At 30.6% G+C, this 23,647-nt stretch overlaps 3 protein-coding genes across 4 annotated transcripts; all 3 read left to right on the forward strand.

Moving 5' to 3' along the window:
* The first annotated feature begins 1,710 nt into the window (after positions 1-1,710).
* On the forward strand, positions 1,711-14,938 carry LOC105202917. The gene is made up of 25 exons (XM_039449247.1): positions 1,711-2,048; positions 2,353-2,472; positions 2,544-2,661; positions 2,993-3,254; positions 3,389-3,511; positions 3,591-3,741; positions 4,306-4,442; positions 4,974-5,172; positions 6,262-6,537; positions 6,801-6,920; positions 6,989-7,106; positions 7,392-7,656; positions 7,738-7,860; positions 7,958-8,048; positions 8,319-8,455; positions 11,079-11,211; positions 12,244-12,519; positions 12,780-12,899; positions 12,968-13,085; positions 13,371-13,635; positions 13,719-13,841; positions 13,939-14,029; positions 14,273-14,409; positions 14,546-14,678; positions 14,757-14,938. Exons 1-25 carry the CDS (start codon positions 1,737-1,739, stop codon positions 14,805-14,807), a joined length of 3,999 nt encoding a protein of 1,332 aa, XP_039305181.1. The 5' UTR covers positions 1,711-1,736; the 3' UTR covers positions 14,808-14,938.
* Positions 14,939-15,162: 224 nt separating this feature from the next.
* Positions 15,163-19,289, forward strand: LOC105201546 (odorant receptor 67a). Its single transcript, XM_039450045.1, has 9 exons — positions 15,163-15,793; positions 15,983-16,102; positions 16,216-16,333; positions 16,682-16,955; positions 17,098-17,214; positions 17,300-17,390; positions 17,569-17,705; positions 17,831-17,961; positions 18,047-19,289. The coding sequence occupies exons 1-9, from the start codon at positions 15,638-15,640 to the stop codon at positions 18,094-18,096; spliced, it is 1,194 nt and encodes a 397-aa protein (XP_039305979.1). The 5' UTR covers positions 15,163-15,637; the 3' UTR covers positions 18,097-19,289.
* Positions 18,605-23,645, forward strand: LOC105193357 (odorant receptor Or2). Of its 2 annotated transcripts, XM_039450044.1 has the most exons (10): positions 18,605-18,740; positions 19,621-20,165; positions 20,622-20,741; positions 20,861-20,978; positions 21,207-21,489; positions 21,635-21,745; positions 22,095-22,185; positions 22,347-22,486; positions 22,614-22,746; positions 22,815-23,645. In XM_039450044.1, exons 2-10 carry the CDS (start codon positions 20,010-20,012, stop codon positions 22,860-22,862), a joined length of 1,200 nt encoding a protein of 399 aa, XP_039305978.1. In that variant the 5' UTR covers positions 18,605-18,740; positions 19,621-20,009; the 3' UTR covers positions 22,863-23,645. The 2 variants fall into 2 exon arrangements, with proteins under 2 accessions (XP_039305978.1, XP_039305977.1); XM_039450043.1 differs by lacking the exon at positions 18,605-18,740 and having other exon boundaries at positions 19,473-20,165.
* The last annotated feature ends 2 nt before the right edge of the window (positions 23,646-23,647 follow it).

Raw genomic sequence — 23,647 nt, forward strand, 5'->3', positions numbered from 1 at the left:
AAATGATTTAAAATTAAATATTCAGATAATAATTGCATTTTTTCTAAATATTAGCGATATTGTGTATCATTTAAATTGGTAATGATAGACAATCAATTCGATGAAATCATCAAAATTGTCGCTGCTAATTGGCACATATGTATTGTCTGCATTGTCAACGACCTAATGATTGATTAATTCCAGCAATAAGCTTCAAGAAGTAATGTATGAATTTGTTTGCCTATATTTAACCGTCTTTGTACTATTTTTTAAACAAATTACATTACATTAGAAAGAAATTGTCTTAAATTAAAAACCTCTTACAACAATGTATTTCACAAAATATTTAAATTATGTATAAGTATATTTAACGTTTGAAATAATTTAGGAATCCAAGTTGCTTTTCACTAACAAAAATTATATGAAAAATTAATATATTAAAAAAGTAAAAACGTGTTAAACAAATAAGCTAATAAAATAATAAAAAAGTAAACTTCATAAAGATTAATGAAAAATTAATTATTATGAATCAGCATGCATCTGCACGATTCAGCGCCAAGGGATAGCCTAGCGTTTACACACACATTGACACATTGAGAAAAATATTTGATTTTCTGGCTACAAATGCATGGTAAAAAAATTATGGTTAAAAGTTTTATTTTTATAATTATTACTGCTATAATGGTAGTAATAACAATATTATGCTTATAGTTTTATCAACTATAAAAAAATTTTCAATTATAAATTATAATAATTTTGAAAATTAATTTAGTGTAAAATATCAAAATATTGTAAAAATAAAATAAGCATTTCCATGTAGATCACAATTATAATAAACATAACTATTTTTTATATATTCAATATTTTTATATACATTTTGTAAATATTTGATTACTATTTACATAATAATAATGACTTATAACTACAATTTTCATAATTAAAACAACTATAAATATATAGTTTGCATCAAAAATTATTATTAATTATAATTAAATTATAGTAATTGTAATAATCTTTCTCTTTTAGCGCAATCGCTCGAAACGTTTGAAAGTACGTTCTACGGATAATATTGGCTACGCAAGAGGCGCATACAGGTAACTGCAATATAATATAATTATGCATATCTCTGAACATCTTATCATGCTTCTAGCAATTACATGAATGCATTTAAAGGTTGAGTTATCTCTTGTCACAGAATCGCGCGTATTTACGCTGATTTGTTAATCTTCACTAATCAATTCTTTATTAATTATTTTGGAGTTTACAAAATAGCAAAGGGCCTTTTTGCTTAGTTTTCTGCTTTATTGCTCACAAGAAATGTTGCAATTATTACCAAACATCTTGTATACATATGTATCATTATACTGTAATAAGATTTATGAATAAATTCTTTAAACTTTTTTTCAATAAATTGAATGGTATTATATGTTGATATTTATATCTTAAAAATGACCAGAAAACTACAACGTATATTAAAAATTAAAATATTCCAGCATTAAAAAAAAATAATGTAAAATTACGTACTTGTACTGCTTGTATTACATTTATTTTTGCTTAGCTGAAAATACTGTGTATCTCCTAGAGAGAGAGACGGTCACATCAAGGTTGATTGTCAATGCAAGAAAGATTTGCGGATATTGATCTTACAACTCCTTTTACAGCAAAGTTTTAAAGAGAAATAAAATAGCGATATAAGTGGACTAATTTTCTTCTTTGTGCTTCTTCTGATAGATTCTGGTGTAGTTTATATACGTTCCATGAAATCGATCGCGCTTCTTTCAACACACCGCCATCAACCATGCAAATTTCCGTCTACCGTTATACGCGGATATTCACCAAGGGAATACGAGATAAACGAAAGATTTACGTTCGAGCCCGCACGAAAGGTTTACTGCCTGCTGCAGACGCATTCTAGTTTTCGGAAGCGAGTCGGGATGGACGCGCAGCATTATAAAATCAATCAACTCTTTATGTCGTGGATCGGTCAATGGCCGGAACAGTCTACCTTTAAGAGATTCTTGCTTTCCGTTCATCTTTTGTTCACCGTTTCCAGCCAATTTTGTTTACTGGTTGATGAATCATTGATTAATAATTTCGTGACTCAATTACGCGAGCAGTGCAGAAAAATGTGCAATTAAAGATATTATTTTCTATTTATTATTAATCGTCACCGAAAACTGAGATCTTTTTACATATATATTACATCTTATTTATTACATGTTATTAATTAACAAATTAAATTATTTTAAATTATTTCTTGTTATAATTCACGTGCAAATAATTTTTTCTTTCTTTTGGTTTCTTTACAATACTTTACTTTCTTAGTAATACTTAATTTCTTAACAAATACGAATAGTTTTTTATTTTGTGCAGGTACTCGGCTTGGTGACAGCGTGGCAGGATTGGAATCTGGTCATCGAATGCTCGTCCGCTATCATCATCCACTTAGTGTGCATCATAAAATATCTAAATTTTCTCTTCAATAATCGCAAGGTATGTGAATCGAAATGCTTAGATTAAGCAAGTGTTGCTAAAAGTACATTCTATCATATGAATTTGAACAGTTTAAAAGCCTTTTTAACCAAATGAAAAGTAGCTGGAAATTAGCGACGTTTGATGCTCAGATGCAAATTTTAACAACCTACACCAATGAGGGCAAAACAATGATTAAGGTGTACACAGGTGGGAGATCTTGAGAAGCGTATCATTCACTTTTCATCGATTTCATTTCTGTATATTCCTGCATTTAAATCTCCAAGCGCACGCCAAGGCACAGACTCGCCGAGTTAGAGAATTTTCTCAAAAATTTGGATTTTTATTATTATCACATTTTTTGGGGGGAGAATAAAAATACTATAGTTCTTTACGTTTTCCTCCCCTAAAATTTCTCTATACCTTTCATCCGCCCGAAGTTCATGATAATAACGAAATTAATTTTAAGAAAAAAATTCCCCAACTCATTCCCCAATTCTGCGCCAAGGTGGATGATATTGAGTCACATTCATTTTTATAGTTATATTATACAGTTCTATGATCCTGTATATGACATTGCCCGTCATGCCGTCTATCATCGCATCCTTCATGAGCGCGAACCAAACACAAATTTACGGTTTGCTGTTCCACGTGGAGGCTGTCCTCGACACAAAGAAATATTATTACTACATCTTATTGCATTCCTATTACACCACCTTCTTTATGATTACCATTCCGGTAGCAGTGGATTCCATGATGATAGCTTACGTGCAACACGCTTGTGGTCTTTTCCAGGCAATAGGGTACGCTTCATGAGGATGCGAAATAATTTAATAGCGATAGCATATTAAAAATCCCGGTTGCGGATATTGTAACTCGATTTTAAGCATTCGTGTTTATTTTAGAAATTTTATAATGATTTAATGATCTTTTTCAGATATCAATTGAAGAACGTGAAAAGGAGTGGTGATCTCGATATTAACATTTACCCCTTACGCGAAGACGACGAGCATTATCGCACAATTATCGACAGCATCGTGAAGCACAAAGAAGTTTTACAGTAAGTATCATAGTTATCTCGAGAGGATCGATTTTAATAGCGAAACACGAGTTACTTCAATTAGCGAAGCTTAATCTAGAATGAAAGAGAAGATTCGATACGAAACACATGAATTGCGATGTGTATGCTCTGCCATTAGGTTTGTCGAATTATTGACGTCTTCATACAGTATCTCCTTTCTTTTACTGACAATACTGAACATGGCGGTTATGGCATTCAGCGCAGTGCAGGTTTGTACGCAAATTACTATAATATAGTATAATCGGAATATCGATACCAAATCATTTCAAACTGTCGAGATGCATGCTTTCTAAAGAATTCTAAAATATCGTTTCAAAGTTATATAAAAATTTAAGAATTTTATTTTAAATATAATAATATATCTTTAAAAAGATATATTGCAATAAATGTCAATTTTTCAAAAGTCAATCGGTTCATATCGATTTACTTGATATGAACAGAAAAAGAACAATTTTGCTGAAATACAAATATAGAAATAATTATGTTGAATGACTAAAAAATTTATATTGGACGTTTAAACTAATGGCTGGAAAGTCAAAACTTTTGCAACAGTATTATCATGCTTAAATGTTTTACATAATTATTTTCGACATCAAATTATATTTTCTGATCTGTATCTACTAAATTTTGAAATACTACTACAGTAAAATTGTTCGTTCAATTGTTCTTTGTAAAGTAGATTGGACTTTTCCATTATTCTACTTACTTACTTAATTACTTTAAAGATTATGTTTACCAAAATGACTTATTGGCTCCATTTGACTCTTAATTAGGCGATAAACAATCGTGATCAGCCCACAGAAGCGTTGAGATTTTTGACGACGTGCATATCTCTATCAATGCATTTTCTCTTCCTCAGCCTGCCGGGACAGAAATTGATAGATCACAGTTCCAACATGCATGAATCCATGTAAGCGTACGGATTATTTGAAATAACTCAAAATATATACTCTCTTAAACGGAATCAGTGTATTGTCATGAAGAAGTAGCTGAAGTGCAGCAGCAGTTATAAATACAAAAAATTATGTATTAGTAACATTAGTTTATTAGAAAATAATCTTATTAATTCAATCAATATCATGCTTCTTATTTTAATAAAACAAGTATGTTTCACCAATAGTGTTATTAAATTATTCTCGTAAAATTATATTCAATTAGATTTTTTGTTATTAATTTACTGAGAATAAATAAAATATAAAATCAGAAATGCAAAGTGTCAATGTTAATTTTTGCACCGAAAGTAAATGAAGTATTCATTGATTTTTAATAAATTTTTATTTTATTATTTTATTTAATGAAATTTTCTCAATATTATTTAAGAGAGAAAATATTGTGAGTCTGTTATGAAAAAATCTCATACACTTATTTAACATGCACTTTATGCAACAGACAAAGGGGACAAATATAATATGCAGCAACAAATAAATTTTTTATTTCACAGTTGCGCCACGAATTGGTATGCCATTTCTTTGAGAGCGAGAAGGTTGTTAAACCTAATGCTGGTGCGTTGCAAAGTGCCATGCAAGATGACGGCCGGAAAAATGAGGGTTATGTCTTTACAAAGCTTCAGCGGGGTAAGGAAAGAAATTGCTATTCTTTTAAAAGAATTTCTTGTAAAGACATCGTTAAAAGAAAGAGCTTAAATTAAGCTAATTACACGCTTCATGCGAAACATATTGCGCAAAAATATACCATTAAAGGTCTATAACACAATCGTCCCTGCAATAGCCATCCGCGTGTAAATAAATTGTTTTTATATAGGTCATGCAAGCGTCCATGTCTTATTTCACTGTACTAACTTCTGTGCAATGATCATTATCCCGAGGTTGACGATATGGCTATCATATCCGACTACGAGGCTCCTACGCGTTATCACGTACTTCGGACACTCTACTGCAAATAATGCTAATTCATAATTAGCTTCATATAACATCGCGAATCAATAGCAATAATCAACAATAATACCGCATTTAGTAGATTTAGCTTGTCATTCATTTTGTATGCGTTATTGCACAAACATAAAAGATGATACATCTATATTGTTCTTTTATTTTTTGACTCGATTTTTTGGCAAGAGAAAACGCATCTTCCTCTTTAGAAAATTTTAATCTGCATAGCTCTATGTGTCTTATCAATGATAGATATAAAAGCTGCTAATAAAAACTAAGCTACCGAACTGCAAACAGGTCTGTAACAATGTCAACATATATTCCTTCTTAAACTAATATTTTTAGTTTACTTTGTTTCTGTAATTTATAATTTATGTTGTTCACTTTAATTAATTAAAGTAAACAACATTAAATAATAATTAGATTAATGAAAATATAATTTATTTTTTAAATATGATTTATGAATCAATACCTTCCACGTTAATTTTTGTGTTAATAACATATGTGTAAAACAATATTTATTATATATCTGTAAATAAAACTCATTTTAATAAGAATTTAATTTCCAAGAAACTAATTTCAAACTTGACAAAGATCCATCGATGACTTCTACTAAAATATTCTAAGAAACACATGGTAAGCACGATACTATTATCGTGATGCACTGTAAAACTTGGCAATATTCCGATAATAGCGAAGTCCCATTGCAAGGTATAAAGGCCAACTATAAGGTGCATCAGGTATAAAATCAATCATAAAAGAACACAGATCTTTCGCAGGATAAATGTTTGATTGTCCAAGCCTTTCATCATTCTAGTGGGATAATCGGTCATGTAAATATACGCAATTTTCTGTGACTCGCTATACCCAGTACGCAGTCGCTTTCTGAGAGAATTTTCTATTAGACTGAAAATTGTGAGAGCGATATCGTGGTACAGTAGTCGAAACCAAGTGTTAGAGATGGATTCATCGAACGACATCTTTCAGTCCCGATTATATAGAGTTAATCGTAGACTACTTTCGTTGCTAGGGACATGGCCCTTTCAAAAAGACAGAGACAGATGGATTATTTTAGTGACAGTGTCGTTTATTGGTATAACGCAGGCCATCACGCAGGTACGTTTTTTACTTCGTGATTCTTATTAACCGTCTGTCAGTACATCTCTAAAAAAATTTTTTTTATGAAAAATTTTTTTCTTTTACTAATATTGAAAATTAAAATTTTAAAAGTCAAAAGTATGCAAAGGCATAAATTTTATAAAATTAAAAATTTGAAAAATATTCCAAATAATAAATGTAAGCCAATCGTGTTTTTATATTTGGCAAAACATATTTTTTGCTTTGATCTCTTTGTTTTAATGAGAAATATTGAATTCAAGGTACTCGCTTTAGTGACACTACGCGACGATCTTGACGCAACTCTTGAGTGTATACCACCGCTCATAATAGACTGCATATGCATCGTTAAGATAATGAACCTGGCGTACAATATAGAGAAGGTATGCAAAAGACCGCGGTAATAAACGTGAGATCACATTTGTAATAAAAATGAAATTTCAAGCCGTAGATCAAAATGTTTCTTATACACATACAAAGGGACTGGCAATCCTGGACCACTGAAAGCGAATTCGAAATTTTGACTAGATTTGCGGAGAGTGGAAGAAGCATTACAATCGGCTATGCCAGTAAGAAATTGATATAACAATTTCTCTTTTATTGTGCATTGAAACTGATAGAACAATCATAAAAAAATGTTTAGTTACTAGTCATATTAATAATAATTAATCTATGTTTGCAAGACAGAACTACTAATTAAGATACTTATTAATCAATTTAATTTACATACAATTTGAGAAAAACTTATTTCAGGTAAAAATCTTGCTAGCATCGCACATTTTTATATAAATGTAATTCTTCAAGTGTTTAATAGTTGCACGAAAATGCTTCTTTAAAATATCGTCCTAATATAGGTGGCATGTATGCATTCGGCAGCCTCTTCCCATTTTCCGCGATAATTCCAAAAATAATTAGCAAAAATGTAACTTCCGAATATTCGACGCGGCCAGTCGGATTTCCATATCACGTGGAATACTATATAGATCTCGAAAAGTACTACTATCCCGTGCTGATTCATAATTACTTAACAACCGCCATTCGTCTCACCATCATAGTCGCGGCTGATACTTTTATAGCTATTTTGGTGCAGCATTGTTGTGGACTGTTTTCAGTTGTTAGGTATGTATGTAATGTGATTTGCAAATCGCCTCAGTAAAAAAACTTGCGAGTCTCGCTCGGATATTTTATTTCGTTTATCAGACATAGACTAGAGTATATACGAGATTCCATCAAGCAAGATAAGGAGCTCGCTTTGCTCGAGGAGGATGATAAATTTTACAATAACTTTGTATATTGTATACAAAAGCACAAAGATGCCTTACGGTTAGTACATACTTTTATATAATTGCAAGAAATAGACATCTTTTTTATACATTTCAAGGAAAGAACGGATAATCATCAAACTCTTTCATTGAATAAGATTCGCAAGGCACTTGGACTCTGTCTACACAACGGTGCTTTTCATAGAAGTCGGCTTAGTTATATTGGTTATGAGTCTGTCGGCTTTACAGGTGTGTGCTTGACATACAGTAATAATATTAAATATATGCATATAATAATATAGATATAAAAAAATATAATATATAATATAATATATATTATATATATATTATATATTATATATTACATATTATATATTATATATATAATAATGTATAATATATATAAAATAATATATATAATATATATTGCAATATGTATAAAAATATTGTGCAATTTGTGAACAACAATATTAAATAGTATTAACCAACGGTATTAAAAATGTCTTCTGGAACATTCAGGCAACCAGTGGTACCCTCGATCCACATCTCGCAGTTCGACATGGGGGATATATTGTCGCTCAATTACTACATTTATACATCGCGTGCTGGTTGGGACAGCAAGTAATCGAACACAGCGATCGCGTGTATACATCGGCGTAAGTCAAAGCATACAACTTTTTAATAAATTTAACCTTTAGACGGCCGGAAAATCTATAAAACATGCATAGAAAGTTTAATACACCCTCTTCCGCCTCTCCTCCTCCCTCATCCCAGCCCACCCTCCTCGCTCCACTCCCACCCCCTCCTCCCGCACACAAGTTGCGCTCCCGGCAGAAGAATCCGAAACCTCTGCGAGCGTGTTACTAATTTTTTTTGTAACCATCGATTGCATCACAATTGGCTTACCGGCACAACTGTTGTTGTTCCGTACTTAGATTTCTAATACAGGTTTTGAGGAATGGTCGTATCGTCCCTGTAATTCTGGGAACGGGAACTAATAACGAAAAAGAATAAGAGTCCGAAACCAACCGACCGGCGGACCCTCTCACCATTGAATAATTGCAAATAAGATAATTATTCAAAATCTAATTTTGCAACAATAATGGACGCTGAATCTGTAGCCTGAAGTAGTGGCGAATCCACTACTCCTCAGAAACCACCAAATGAATCTGATGATGAACAATTGGTGCGTCTGAAGATATAAATACTGATTTATCCTATAATATCGATAAAGACTATCCTAACATATTTTACGACAGTTCATTTTATCTTTCTGTAAAAGATTTTACGGGTTTATCCGGTATTTGCGATAGTATTCTTGTTCAAGGTGATACTTCATTAGACTATTTTAAAATTTTCTTCAATTCGACTCTCCTAGAAATTATAACAATGCAAACTAACTTTTATCAGAAGCAAAATCCTAAACCCTTGCATTCAAAAATGAAACCCTGAACACCAGTAGACCCAGAATAACAGTAGATGAATTACGAATTTTCCTGGGACCTACAATCAATATGGGACATATGGGTTCGAAAAGGCATTCTTAAAAACTATTAGAATACAGATCCTTTGCAGGCCACTCCATTTTTTTGGAATATCATATTCCGAAATAGATATGAGCAAATTTTGGGATATTCGCATTTTTCAAACAACAAAGAAATAATGCATCATCCTTTGGAAAAAATAAAACCTATAATTGGTGATCTAAAAAATAAGTTCTCTAATAGTATAAAACCAGGGAAAAATATTTGCATTGACAAAAGTTTGGTTTTATGGAAAAAAAGACTAAAGTTCAAACAATATTTACCATTGAAACGAAACCGTTTCGGTATCAAACTGTTTGAACTTGTTGATTGCAAGACAGAATTTTTGATGGATTTCATTGTATATACAGGCTCAAATACCGATTACGAAAAGTTTGGTTTGGGTATTTCTGGTGACGTTGTAGCTCATTTCTTGAAGCCATGTTTTGGCAAAGACGTTATCTATATAGATAATTGATACTCATCTCCACAACTGGCTAAATTTCTACAAGACCGTGATACAGGAATTTGTGGAACTGTAAGAAAGAACAGAAGAGGAATGCCAAATCTAAAAAATAAATTAAATAGAGATGAAATACAAGTTGGTCACAATGACGTCTGGTTAGTCATAAAATGGATGAATAAAAAAGAAGTATACATGATTACGTCAGTCCATGAAGTCAAATTTTGTTTTACTGATAAAAAGCATTGGACTGGAGAAAAAAATCATAAAACCAGTTTGTATTCATGAATATAATCAAAACATGGGAGATATCGACAATATTGATAGGCGACTATCTCTGACAGAGACCATCAGAAAATCAATGAAATGGTACCAAAAATTTTTTTTCCACTTAGTTGATTTAGCTTTGACAAATGCCTATGTACTATACAAAGTAAGCACAAAAGAGAACATTTCCTTCCATGAATTTCGTTTACAGGTGGTCAAAAATGTACTCAAACTTGACTCTAATAAACATGCATATTCAATTTACTCCAGTAATCTACGACTAACTGAACGTCATTTTCTTCATCAAATTCAAAACGAAGACTTGACGAAGGTATTACAGCGTCAATGTGTGCTCTGTGCAATGAATAAAATAAAACGACGTTCTACTTATGAATGCAATAGTTGTCACGAAGCTTTATGTGTTACACCTTGTTTTGAGATTTATCATAAAAAATTTAAACTACCATAGAAGTCCGAACAAATTCGTCAACAGTAAAACCTATAAACAAACAAAAAACCCACAAAAACAATAAAAAGAAAAACAAAAACAAATAAAAACAAAAAATGGAGCCACACTGTCTCTCTACGTCCTCGTCGTTGGCTCTGAATAATGCTAAAGGAGAGTTGTATCACATATTTATAAACCTCTGTAATTTGGGAATGTAATTTTGGGAATAAAGATCAAATATTTTCAAAAAAGAACTTTGCTATCGTATTCCGTGATCCCAAAAACTTATAAAAATAATCTTTATAGCCAAATTTTAAATTTAAAATTTTTTCTTTACTGTTAGAGGTCAGAAAGTTTACATATAGACGCTACGGAAGATCCCCTATTATATAGGTTGCATCAAAGATATAAGAACAATATTTCAAGAACTTCCTAAGGGAATCATAATAGGTCCAATGCCGATCGTCTAAAGGTTAATACGCGTCGTGCAAATGTTCCATAGAAAGCGAAATAAAAAGGTTTTCTACAAAAAAACTTTTTATTTGCGACACACATAATAATAAAGTTTTTGATGAAAGTTATCGAGGTGAATGGTACGAGTCATCGCCCAAATCCAGGAAGCTCTTAAACATGATAATGCTGAGCAGCATGTCACCTTGTTCGTTGACTGTTGGAAAGATCATGATTCTTTCTCTTCCGAGTTTCAACGCCGTAAGATTTGTCATAATTTCCTTTATGAGTTTATTTTTCTATTGATACTTTCGCTTAATTATTTCTTTCCTTTTCTAGGTCGTACGTGCATCTGCTTCGTATTTCACAGTCTTTCGATCTGTACAGTAATCTAAAATTTTTAAAATTAAAAAATTATCAATATAAAATTATGTAATACTTATTTGTTTTAATAATAGCAGGTCATTGTTTTCTTATATTTACGAAAAAATGATTAAATACAGAAAATATTAATATTATTAATATTATTAATATTATTAATATATTAATATTACCGCCTATGCGTTATTGCACAAACGTAAAAGATGATATATCTATATTGTTCTTTTTATTTTTCGACTCAATTTTTTGCCAAGGCAAAATGCATCTTTCTCTTTAGAAAATTTTTATCTGTATAGCTCTATGTGTCTTATCAATGATAGATATAAAAGCTGCTAATATAAAAACTAAGCTACTGAATTGCAAACAGGTCTGTAATAATGTCAACATATATTTCTTCTTGAACTGATATTTTTAGTTTACTTTGTTTCTGAAATTTGTGATTTGTGTTGTTCACTTTAATTAATTAAAGTGAACAACATTAAATAATAATTAGATTAATGAAGATATAATTCATTTTTTAAATATGATTTATGAATCAATACCTTTCACGTTAATTTTTGTGTTGATAACATTAGTGTAAAATAATATTTATTATATATTTGTAAATCAAACTCATTTTGATAAGAATTTCCAAGAAACTAATTTCAAACTTGACAAAGATCCATCAATGACTTCTACAAACAAAAATATGATTCGAAGAAACATATGGTAAGCACGATACTATTATCGTAATGCACTGTGAAACTTGGCAATATTCCGATAATAGCGAAGTCCCATTGCAAGGTATAAAGGCCAACTATAAGGTGCATCAGGTATAAAATCAATCATAAAAGAACACAGATCTTTCGCAGGATAAATGTTTGATTGTCTAAGCCTTTCATCATTCTAGTGGGATAATCGGTCATGTAAATATTCGCAATTTCCTGTGACTCGCTGTACACAGTACGCTGTGGCTTTCTGAGAGAATTTTCTATTAGACTGAAAATTGTGAGAGCGATATCGTGGTACAGTAGTCGAAACCAAGTGTTGAAGATGGATTCATCGAACGACATCTTTCAGTCCCGATTATATAGACTTAATCGTAGACTACTTTCGTTGCTAGGGACATGGCCCTTTCAAAAGGGCAGAGACAGACGGATTATTTTAGTGACAGTGTCGTTTATTGGTATAACGCAGGCCATCACGCAGGTACGTTTTTTACTTCGTGATTCTTATTAACCGTCAATATATCTCTAAATAAATTTTTTTATACAAATTTTTTTTCTTTTTTTACTAATATTAAAAATTAAAATTTTAAAAGTAAAAAGTATGCAAAAGCGTAAATTTTGGAAATTAAAAATTTGAAAAATATTCCAAATAATAAGTGTAAGCCAATCGTGTTTTTATATTTGGCAAAACATACTTTGTGTTTTGATCTCTTTGTTTTACTGAGAAATATTGGATTCAAGGTACTCGCTTTAATGACATTACGCGACGATCTTGACGCAACTCTCGAGTGTATACCACCGCTCATAGTAGACTGCGCATGCATCGTTAAGATAATGAACCTGGCGTACAATATAGAGAAGGTATGCAGAAGACCGCGGTAATAAACGTGAGATCACATTTGTAATAAAAATGAAATTTCAAGCCGTAGATCAAAATGTTTCTTATACACATACAAACGGACTGGCAATCCTGGACCACTGAAAGCGAATTCGAAATTTTGACTAGATTTGCGGAGAGTGGAAGAAGCATTACAATCGGCTATGCCAGTAAGAAATTGATATAACAATCTCTCTTTTATTGTGCATTGAAACTAATAGAACAATCATAAAAAAATGTTTAGTTACTAGTCATATTAATCATAATTAATCTATGTTTGCAAGACAGAACTGCTAATTAAGATACTTATTAATCAATTTAATTTACATACAATTTGAGAAAAACTTATTTCAGGTAAAAATCTTGCTAGCATCGCACATTTTTATATAAATGTAATTCTTCAAGTGTTTAATAGTTGCACGAAAATGCTTCTTTAAAATATCGTCCTAATATAGGTGGCATGTATGCATTCGGCAGCCTCTTCCCATTTTCCGCGATAATTCCGAAAATAATTAGCAAAAATGTAACCTCCGAATATTCGACGCGGCCAGTCGGATTTCCATATCACGTGGAATACTATATAGATCTCGAAAAGTACTACTATCCCGTGCTGATTCATAATTACTTAACAACCGCTATTCGTCTCACCATCATAGTCGCGGCTGATACTTTTATAGCTATTTTGGTGCAGCATTGTTGTGGACTGTTTTCAGTTGTTAGGTATGTATGTAATGTGATTTGCAAAATCGCCTCAGTAAAAAAAACTTGCGAGTCTCGCTTGGATATTTTATTTTGTTTATCAGACATAGACTAGAGTATATACGAGATTCCATCAAGCAAGATAAGAAGCTCGCTTTGCTCGAGGAGGATGATAAATTTTACAATAACTTTGTATACTGTATACAAAAGCACAAAGATGCCTTACGGTTAGTACATACTTTTACATAAGTGCAAGAAATAAATATTTTTCTTATACATTTCAAAGAAAGAACGGATAATTATTAAACTCTTTCATTAAATAAGATTTGCAAGGCACTTGGACTCTGTCTACACAACGGTGTTTTTCATAGAAGTTGGCCTAGTTATATTGGCTATGAGTCTGTCGGCTCTACAAGTTTGTGCTTGACATACACTAATAATATTAAATATATGCATATCATAATATAAATATAAAAATATATAATATATAATATATAATATATTATATATTATATATTACATATAATAATGTATAATATATATGAAATATAATATATAATATATATTGCAATATGTATAAAAATATTGTGCAATTTGTAAACAACAATATTAAATAGTATTAACCAACGGTATTAAAAATGTCTTCTGGAACATTCAGGCAACCAGTGGTACCCTCGATCCACATCTCGCAGTTCGACATGGGGGATATATTGCCGCTCAATTACTACATTTATACATCGCGTGCTGGTTGGGACAGCAAGTAATCGATCACAGCGATCGCGTGTATACATCGGCGTAAGTCAAAGCATATAACTTTTTAATAAATTTAATACGCGTCATACAAATGTTCCATACAAAGCGAAATGAAAAGGTCTTCTACAAAAAAAAATTTTATTTGCGACACACATAATAATAAAGTTTTCGATGCAAGTTATCGAGGTGAATGGTACGAGTCATCGCCCAAATCCATGAAGCTCTTGAACATGATAATGCTGAGGAGCATGTCACCGTGTTCGTTGACTGTTGGAAAGATCATGGTTCTTTCTCTTCCGAGTTTCAGCGCGGTAAGACTTGTCATAATTTCCTTTATGAGTTTATTTTTCTATTGATACTTTCGCTTAATTATTTCTTTCCTTTTCTAGGTCGTACGTGCATCTGCTTCGTATTTCACAGTGTTTAGATCTGTACAGTAATCTAAAATTTTTTAAATTTAAAAATTATTACCAATACAAAATTATGTAATACTTATTTGTTTAAATAATAGCAGGTCATTGTCCTATATTTACGAGAAAATGATTAAATACGGAAAATATTAACATTTGCACTTTTGTCTTTTTAATAAAACATCCCCGTAACAAAAAAAAACCTTTATAAATATATTTATATTAAAAATTTTAATAAAAAGTGTTAATAAAAACAATCAAAAAACTTTACAATAGCAATGTGTACAATATACCTTTGATAAACTTATACTTCACAAAACTGTCATTTTCTAACGTAGCTAATTTTGTAAACAGCTATTCTGCAGTCTTCTTGCAACAATTTCATCTTTCGCCTTGTGTCCACGATATTAGAAATCGCTTTGAGACGGATATAGAATTGACCAACAGCATTAAGTCAATTCGCCGAATTGTTCAAAGGCGAATAGCCAATTTCTTCTCCGTCTAAGATCTCGGAACGATTTCTAGCATCACAGACACAAAGCTTTAGACCGACTCTAACTGCGAATAAAACTTTCATATCTCTTCTGTCTGTGTCGAATCCATTAAGATAATATTTTCAATATGGTTGTTTCCCATCTCTATATAATTGTGCAATTTCCATAAGATAATGTTGCGACTTTGCAACGTATGACTTTGGTTTTGGCGGCACGGAATACGTTATCGATAAACATATTAGACATGCACTTTGGATTTTACGACAATCGAACAGTAAACGGAATTTTCAATAAGGAACCGATACGTAACTTTATGGTGACTGAATTTCGCTTTTGTAATAGTAGCAGCAAAAGATAGAAGGCAGAATGGGTGATATCGAACAGTTTTTCCAAGACTCGCATTACAATATCATACGGGTATTATTAAACATCAGTGGTCTATGGCCGTTTCATACGCGAAACAGGCGCTACGCGACATATCTCGCAATGATACTGATACTCGGATCTGGATTTATATTCGAGGTAAGTTAAAAAAAAAAAAGAAACGTCCTATCATCCTTAAATATGATATTTGCTTGCGTGCGTTACCGTACATGTAATTGATTGATGTAATTTACGATTAATTTACTTATTAATTGTTTTAATTATTACGATTCCATTCTAATTTTATTTGTTACATGACGTGTGTAATGTAATCAACGGAAAATACAGATGTTAGGTACAATCGAAGTCAGACACGATTCCTTTGAAGTAATTGATGCTCTGCCGTTATTATTTTTTGCTATAGTGACTGTAAGCAGAACGTTCTGTGCAGTATATACGTTACCAAAGGTATATAAATGACAACCTTGTTTATACTTTAGAATAAAAACAAAAGCAATCAATTGGGAAAAAATGATAATTATATTTTTTATATTCATATTTAAATATTTGTCGAGTATCAGATGAAAATACTTCTGATCAAGATGCAAGAACACTGTCTTTCCCCAAAGTCGGATGAGGAAACCAAGATACAGAATTCGCACGCGCAATACGGACGAAAATTAGGCTACGCTTATACGGGTGACTTTAGCATATTCGGATTTAACAATAATACTGCCGTAACAGAGACAACATTTCAAGCATATGTACACAGAAAAAAAATTAATATCAAATCAATAATTCATTGTTTCATATATAAGTGAGAATATCAAATCTTCTTGAATTTATAATCTTAAATAATTTGTTTACATGAAGAAATTTCGTTTCTTATGATTGTTAATATAAATTTTATTTCATAAATAATTTAAAAAAACGCTTGGTATATTACAGTATCTTTATGCTTGAAAACATTTGATACTTTATAAAATATCAAGATATTGTGTCATTTTTTAAATCGTAAATTAATAATAAAAACTTTTTACCAAATAGGTTTTCTACTAGGCCATAGCGTTCTTTATATACTTTCGACAGCTCTGACAAGACTTTTCTATACAAAGTCAAAAGAAGATGATGGAACATCAGATAATGTACAAATAGGACTACCTCATCGGGTCAATTATATGGTTGATTTAGACAAATATTACGTTCCGATTTTTATACACTGCGCTATATGTGATTTTTCTTTCACATTCTTACTAGTTGTATTCGATGTTCTGTATCTAACAGTGGTCGAATACTGCTGCGGTTTGTTCGCGGCTTTGAGGTGAGTCTAATGAACAATCACGATTTGAGTACACGGGTTCTGTAAAGAGTCCAAAACGAATAATGAGCTAATTTACTTGTTGCGAAGACACTTATTCCAAAAGTCATTGTTTCTAAAAGTTTTGTGATAATATTGAGCCTAGATATCGGTTGGAGACCGCGTTAGTTTTCAAAAACGACAGATTGACGATGACGACTACGAATGATCAATGTTACGCGAATATCGTGTATAGTGTTCGCAGACACACGGAAACGATGCAGTGAGTATACATTTAGACGTTTGCTATTTTATCTTTACGTGAGCAGAGTAATAATGACTTATTATATTCGTACATATTATGTCAGATTTGTTGCCATTATGGAATCAATATACAGCTTACCACTTTTTATACATATTGGATTGACCGTACTGATCTTAAGTGTTCTGGGATATCAGGTACACCTGATAAAAATTCTCCTATGACTGTAACGATTCTTGAACATATTTTTATTTTATTAAATATTTTGGGTATACCGTAAGGCATACACAAATTATTTAACAAAACATTTATCAAAAAATTAATCAAACTAAATTAAGTATATTTAATTGGTTTATATATTTTGTTACGGTATAGGTGATAAGCAACACGGAAGACATTAGTGCCATTCTAAAACCAATTGCTTATTTAAACGGACTTTTAATTAACGTATTTTTCGAAAATTGGCAGGGTCAAAAAATCATAGATTCCAGCGAAAAAGTGTTTGAATCTGCGTACGTTCTATATATTAGAAATAGCACATTTGCAAAATCACGAATACTAATCATAAAAACGTAACGAAATAGCAAACGCGTAAGTATAAATTCTATAATTTTGAGATTTCTTGTAAAAATTACAGGTATAACTCAGAATGGTACAGTATGCCGATAGCAGCGAGAAAGCTTCTTATAATGATAATGATGAGAAGTGAAAGACCATCGGTACTAAGAATGGGTAAAATCGTTATATTGTCATTTGTAACTTTTAATGCGGTAAGTACAATTCTGGAGAATGTATACGTATGTACAACGACTTAATAAAAATAAAACTTTGTTTAAGGTATTGCGTACATCTTCGGTATTGCGTACATCTTCGTCGTACTTCATGCTACTACGATCTTTATAATGAAAATTTTGAATACAATTAGTGATATTTACATATTACCATTCATCACACTCTAGTATAATAGAAATGAGATCTTATAAGATCGCACATTCATAGAACAACTTTCCTTCCAGTGCTCTTTTTATGTGGAAATTTTAATAAAATTAAAAAAAAAATTTTTTTTAGCCTCTAAAATGTAAAGGAAAATCCTTTAAAATAGAGAATCCACGTCAATCTGTTAAAAACAATCATATAAAATATTTTTTATCGGTGTAAAAAATACTTTTGATTCAGTTGCTGTTATTATTAAAAAAACTTTGCATGTGCTAAAGTTTCAATAAATAAATTATAAATATTTAATGATAATCTATAACAAACAAATACATGTATATACTTCGTATAAAAAGTTTTTGGCTCTAGTATTTGTATATTGTATGCTATGAATGTGCAATATAAAAAAGATATGCAAAAAATCGCGGAACATAAAAATACATTTCAAGGAAATGGAATTTCAAGCCGTCAATATTTTTTATACATGTATATATAATCATCTGATTTATCTCGTGAAGTATCGTGAACCATTAGTAATTCCGAAATTATGTATAGATGTGTGGAGAACAGAAGAAGAAAGTAATCGATTATAACACACGCCTGTAGACATTGACGTAAGTTAAAACATATAACTATCCAATAAATTTAATTCAAATCGTGCAAATATTGTATACAAAAAAAAAAATAATTATATTACGAAATATTTTCATTTAACACACATAATAACACGGCTTTTGGCTCAATTTACCGAAGTAAACGATATAAGGCAGCTCTTGAATACGATAATACTGAGAAGCACTTAACTACGAAGCATGCTGATTGTTGGGAAAGGTCATAATTCTCTCTCTTCCAAGCTTCTTCAATGCAATAAGATTTGTCATAATTTCCTTTGCGATCATTTCCTTATTTTCCGATCAGTTTTCTTCTTTTTAGATACATCCATCTGTTTCGCATTTCAATCTCGGGATCTAGAATACCGTGATCTAGAATTTTCAAAATTTTTTTCTGAATAATGTAAAAATTATTAACAATAATATAAATATAATATAGGGCCTGAGAGCCGCCTTAATAAAAGTTACTTTAAATAAGTCAAAACAATTTGTGTGTGTGTAAAAAAAAAATTTGATATATAAATAATCAAATAAACACATTCTTTATGTAAATATCAAATTTATTATTCTTTCAAAAAAATAAAAAATAAGTAATTTTTCAGTACTGAAAAGATATCTGTACATTTATAAAAAAAGAATACAGAAAAACTTTTAAAAATAGCAATATGCAATAATACGAAATATTATTTATTAGTTTTATCTTGGTTTACAAGAAAATAATTAAACATAATTAAAATAATTAAAAATATTTTTACGTTTATACTTGCAGTATTATCTTCTGATAAAAAAATTTCTTCGCATCTTTAATAGAAAAATAATATAGAGAAAACTTTATAAATGGAAAAACAATGTAATACACCTTTAATAAACTTATACCTTGCAGGTCCGATTTTCTAATGCAACCAATTTCGGAACGACTGCATATCGTATTTTCATAATAGTCTGAACAGACTCTATATACGAATAAAATTTTCATATCTCTTCAGTTTGCGTCGAACTCGTGAAAATAACATTTTCTATGTAGCTGCACCCCTTCTCCATATAATTACGCAATTTACATAATGTCGTGACTTTACAGAAAGTGGTTTTGGTTTTCGCGGAATGTATTGTCGAGACACATGCCAGACACATGAATGTCTGATTTTACGACAATCGACATTAAACAGAATTCTCAATAGAAGATTGATTCGAACTATATCTCACGTTGAACTTGAAATACTACATAGATACTGAATTTCGTATCAATAGCAGCGGGAAATAAGAGATGACAGGATGAGTGATATTGATCAGTACTTTAAAAATTCGCATTACAACATCATTCGAATACTATTAGGTATCAGTGGTCTGTGGCCCTTTCATACGCGAAACAGACGCTACGCAATATATCTCACAATGATATTGGTGCTGGGGACCGGATACATATTCCAGGTAAGTTAAAAAAAAGTGCCACCTTCAAATAATGACTTGCGTGCATTAATAAATTTGAATAAAAATTTGTTCAAATAGTTGCAATAAAATATTTATTAAATGTAAATAAATATTTATTTAGTACAAAAACGACTAATATAACTATCATTTTTTTAATGGAGTTAAATATTTATTTACAATAAGTAAATATTGCATTGTAACTATTCAAATAAATATTTATTAAAATTTAATAATTTTTTCTTTCAATGTGCACTAGCATTCATTGTTGCATTCTATCCATGAAAAAAATAGAGAAATTGAATATTTCTTATATTATTATTATTTTATTAAATTTTATTACTATTTTATCTAATACAAATTTACATTTAAATGTATTTCACATAATTAATGTAATTCACAATAAAATTTAAATTAAATATTTGTTACACAATGTGTGCAATGTAATCGAAATTACAGATATTGGGTATAGTTGAAGTCTGGCACGATTCCTTCGAACTAATCAATGCAATACCGTTCTTATTTTTCACTACTATAGCTTTAGGTAAAATGATCTGTACGGTATACACATTACCACAGGTATGTAAATAAAACCACCACTGTTTATATAACCAATAACAATTACAACTAAAAGTAATAGCAATAAATTCGGAGACAAAATTACATGTTATCATATTTAAATCTTTTTTGAGTAATAGATAAAAGTGCTTCTAACAAGAATGCGAGAGTATCGTCTTTCCCCAAAGTCGAACGAGGAAACTAAAATACAGAATTCGCACGCGCAATATGGGCGAAAGTTCGGCTACGCTTATACGGGTGACTTTAAAAATATAATTGGGCTTATTACAATAATATAATACAGTAACCAAATACAAAAATTTCGAAAACAGTTATACCTAAGTTTTAATTATTAAATGATTCTGAATATCATGTGGCATATATGACAATATCTTTGAAAACATTTGACGATTTAGAAAATATCAAATCATTGTGCAGTTAGTGTTGATAATAACAGTAAATTATGAAAATTTTCTTGCAAATTAGGTTTCTTATTAGGCCATAGTGTTCTTTATTTACTCTCATCATTATCATTAAAAATTTTCCACACGCCATCCAATGAGACTGATGAGTTATCAGATAAAGAGTCGAATTACCGGATAGGACTACCTCATCGCGCTAATTACATAGTTGATGTAGACACGTATTACGTTCCAATTTTTATACATTCCGCCATATGTGATTTTACATGCACGTATTTACTAACTGTATTCGATGTTCTGTATCTAACAGTGGTCGAGTACTGTTGTGGTTTGTTCGCGAGTCTAAGGTAAGTCTAATGAGCGACCACGATTTAAATGCACGGTTTTTATAAAAATGCATATCCAACACGAGTAATAGAACAGTTTATTTGTCGCAACGATGTGTGTTCCAAAAGCCGTTTTTAAACATTTTTACGATAATATTGAGCTTAGATACCGATTGGAAATTGCGTTAGTATTCAATGATGACAAATTAAGAACGTTAAAGGATAAATCTTACGCGAATATCGTGTACTGTATTCGCAGACACGCAGAATCGATGCAGTGAGTATACGTTCAGATATATATTTAATATTTATTAATTTGATGTAAGCAATAGTAACGGAAGTAATATATAATTTTAATCAAGAAAGATGGCCAATAGATGGTCCTGACAAGATCTTACAATTAGTGCTAAAAATATTTTTAGTACTATTTTAAATACATTTTTTAATTCTCTAAAATGCGTCGTTACTTTTGGTTTCAAATACAGCTCGTAAATTGAATCATAAGAGTAATATCACAGAACTAAATTGACAATTAATTTAGTAATTCTGATGCTAACAAGCATGTACAAAATCATCTCCTTGCCCGAATATAAAGAAAAGTAATATATTCGTATATGTGACATTAGGTTTGTTTCTATCGTGGAATCAGTATATAGTTTATCTCTTCTTCTTCATGTGGGATCGTTCGTACTTGTTATAAGTTTTCTACTGTATCAGGTATAGTCTGATGTAAAAATTCTTTTATGACTGCTACAATTTTAGGTTGTGCTTCTATGTCGCATACAAATTATGTATTTACGAGTTAAAAAAAATTATTTCATTTTATCTAATTAACGATATTTTTTACATGTTATTAATATATTATAATTACCATACAGGTGTTAAACGACTTAGAAGTAAACGCTAATACCGTTGTACGAACTACTGCTTATTTAAACGCAGTTTTATTTAACGTATTTTTTGAAAATTGGCAGGGCCAGAAAATCATAGATTCCAGCGAAAAAGTGTTTGAATCGGCGTACGTTTTGTATAATATTAAAAATAGCACATTTGCAAAAGCACGAGTCACACTAGTCCATATAAAAACGTAACGACATAGCAGTAAATACATATCATAATTTTACAACTTTTATCAAATTTTACAGATATAATACAGAGTGGTATAACATGCCGATAGCAACAAGAAAGCTTCTCATAATAATGATGATAAAAAGTGAAAAACCATTGATGCTAAAAATGGGTAAAGTCGTTTTATTGTCATATATAACATTCAATACGGTAAGTGTGGTTATTCTATAGAATGTACGTGAAACGTATACATTTATAAAAATGAACCTTTGTTTAAGGTTTTGCGTACATCGTCGTCATACTTCATGCTACTGCGATCTTTATAATAAAAATTTTGAATATAATTAGTAATATTTATATATTATTATTTATCACACTCTAGTACAATATAAATAGATCTTATAAGATCGCACCTTCATAGGACAACTTTCCTTCCAGTGCTTTTTTTATGTGAATATTTAAATAAAACTAGAAATTAATCTCTAAAGTAAAAAAAAAATCTTTTTAAAATAGGAAGTGCATGTTAATGTTAAAAAATATCATATAAAGTATTTTTTATTGATAAAAAAAATTTTTGATTTTTAATTGCTATTATTATTAAGAAAGTTTGTATGTGCTAAAATTTCGACAAATAAATTATAAATATTTAATAATAATCTATTATATAACAAACGAATACACGTACTTCATAGTTTTTGACTCTATTTGTATATTGTATGTTACAAATGTGCGATACAATGAAAATGTGCAGAAAACCGCGCAGTACAAAAATACATTTCTAAAGAAATGAAATTTTAAGATATCAATATTTTTTATAAGTAAATAAAGTGATTAACAGATCATCTGGGTCATCTTATGAACCATCAATGCTACCGAAATTACATATAGAATTCCAAAAATGTAGAAGAAAGAAGTAATCGATTATAACGTGTAAACATTTACGTAAGTTAAAACATGTAACTATTACCAAATAAATTCAATTTAAATCGTGCAAATATTTTATATAAAACAAAAACAATTACATCATAAAAAATTTTTATGTAACACACATATAATTTTTCATACAAGTTACCGAAGTAAATGATATTGAGAAGCACATGGTTGCGAAGTA

Source organism: Solenopsis invicta, chromosome 5 (genome assembly GCF_016802725.1).
Source record: "Solenopsis invicta isolate M01_SB chromosome 5, UNIL_Sinv_3.0, whole genome shotgun sequence".
In the NCBI taxonomy this organism is placed as follows: domain Eukaryota; kingdom Metazoa; phylum Arthropoda; class Insecta; order Hymenoptera; family Formicidae; genus Solenopsis; species Solenopsis invicta.

Excerpts from the sequence above, each read along its gene's own strand:
- LOC105202917 (XM_039449247.1), top strand. The coding sequence starts at position 1,737 with ATGAAATCGATCGCGCTTCTTTCAACACACCGCCATCAACCATGCAAA. Across the intron at positions 2,662-2,992 it reads AATGATTAAGGTGTACACAG|TTATATTATACAGTTCTATG; the intron begins GTGGGAGATCTT and ends TCATTTTTATAG. Across the intron at positions 7,861-7,957 it reads AAGCACAAAGATGCCTTACG|ATTCGCAAGGCACTTGGACT; the intron begins GTTAGTACATAC and ends TCATTGAATAAG.
- LOC105201546 (XM_039450045.1), top strand. The coding sequence starts at position 15,638 with ATGGGTGATATCGAACAGTTTTTCCAAGACTCGCATTACAATATCATA. Across the intron at positions 15,794-15,982 it reads GATCTGGATTTATATTCGAG|ATGTTAGGTACAATCGAAGT; the intron begins GTAAGTTAAAAA and ends CGGAAAATACAG. Across the intron at positions 17,962-18,046 it reads GTCATTTGTAACTTTTAATG|CGGTATTGCGTACATCTTCG; the intron begins CGGTAAGTACAA and ends TGCGTACATCTT.
- LOC105193357 (XM_039450044.1), top strand. The coding sequence starts at position 20,010 with ATGAGTGATATTGATCAGTACTTTAAAAATTCGCATTACAACATCATT. Across the intron at positions 21,490-21,634 it reads GGTTTGTTCGCGAGTCTAAG|ATACCGATTGGAAATTGCGT; the intron begins GTAAGTCTAATG and ends TATTGAGCTTAG. Across the intron at positions 22,186-22,346 it reads TAAGTTTTCTACTGTATCAG|GTGTTAAACGACTTAGAAGT; the intron begins GTATAGTCTGAT and ends ATTACCATACAG.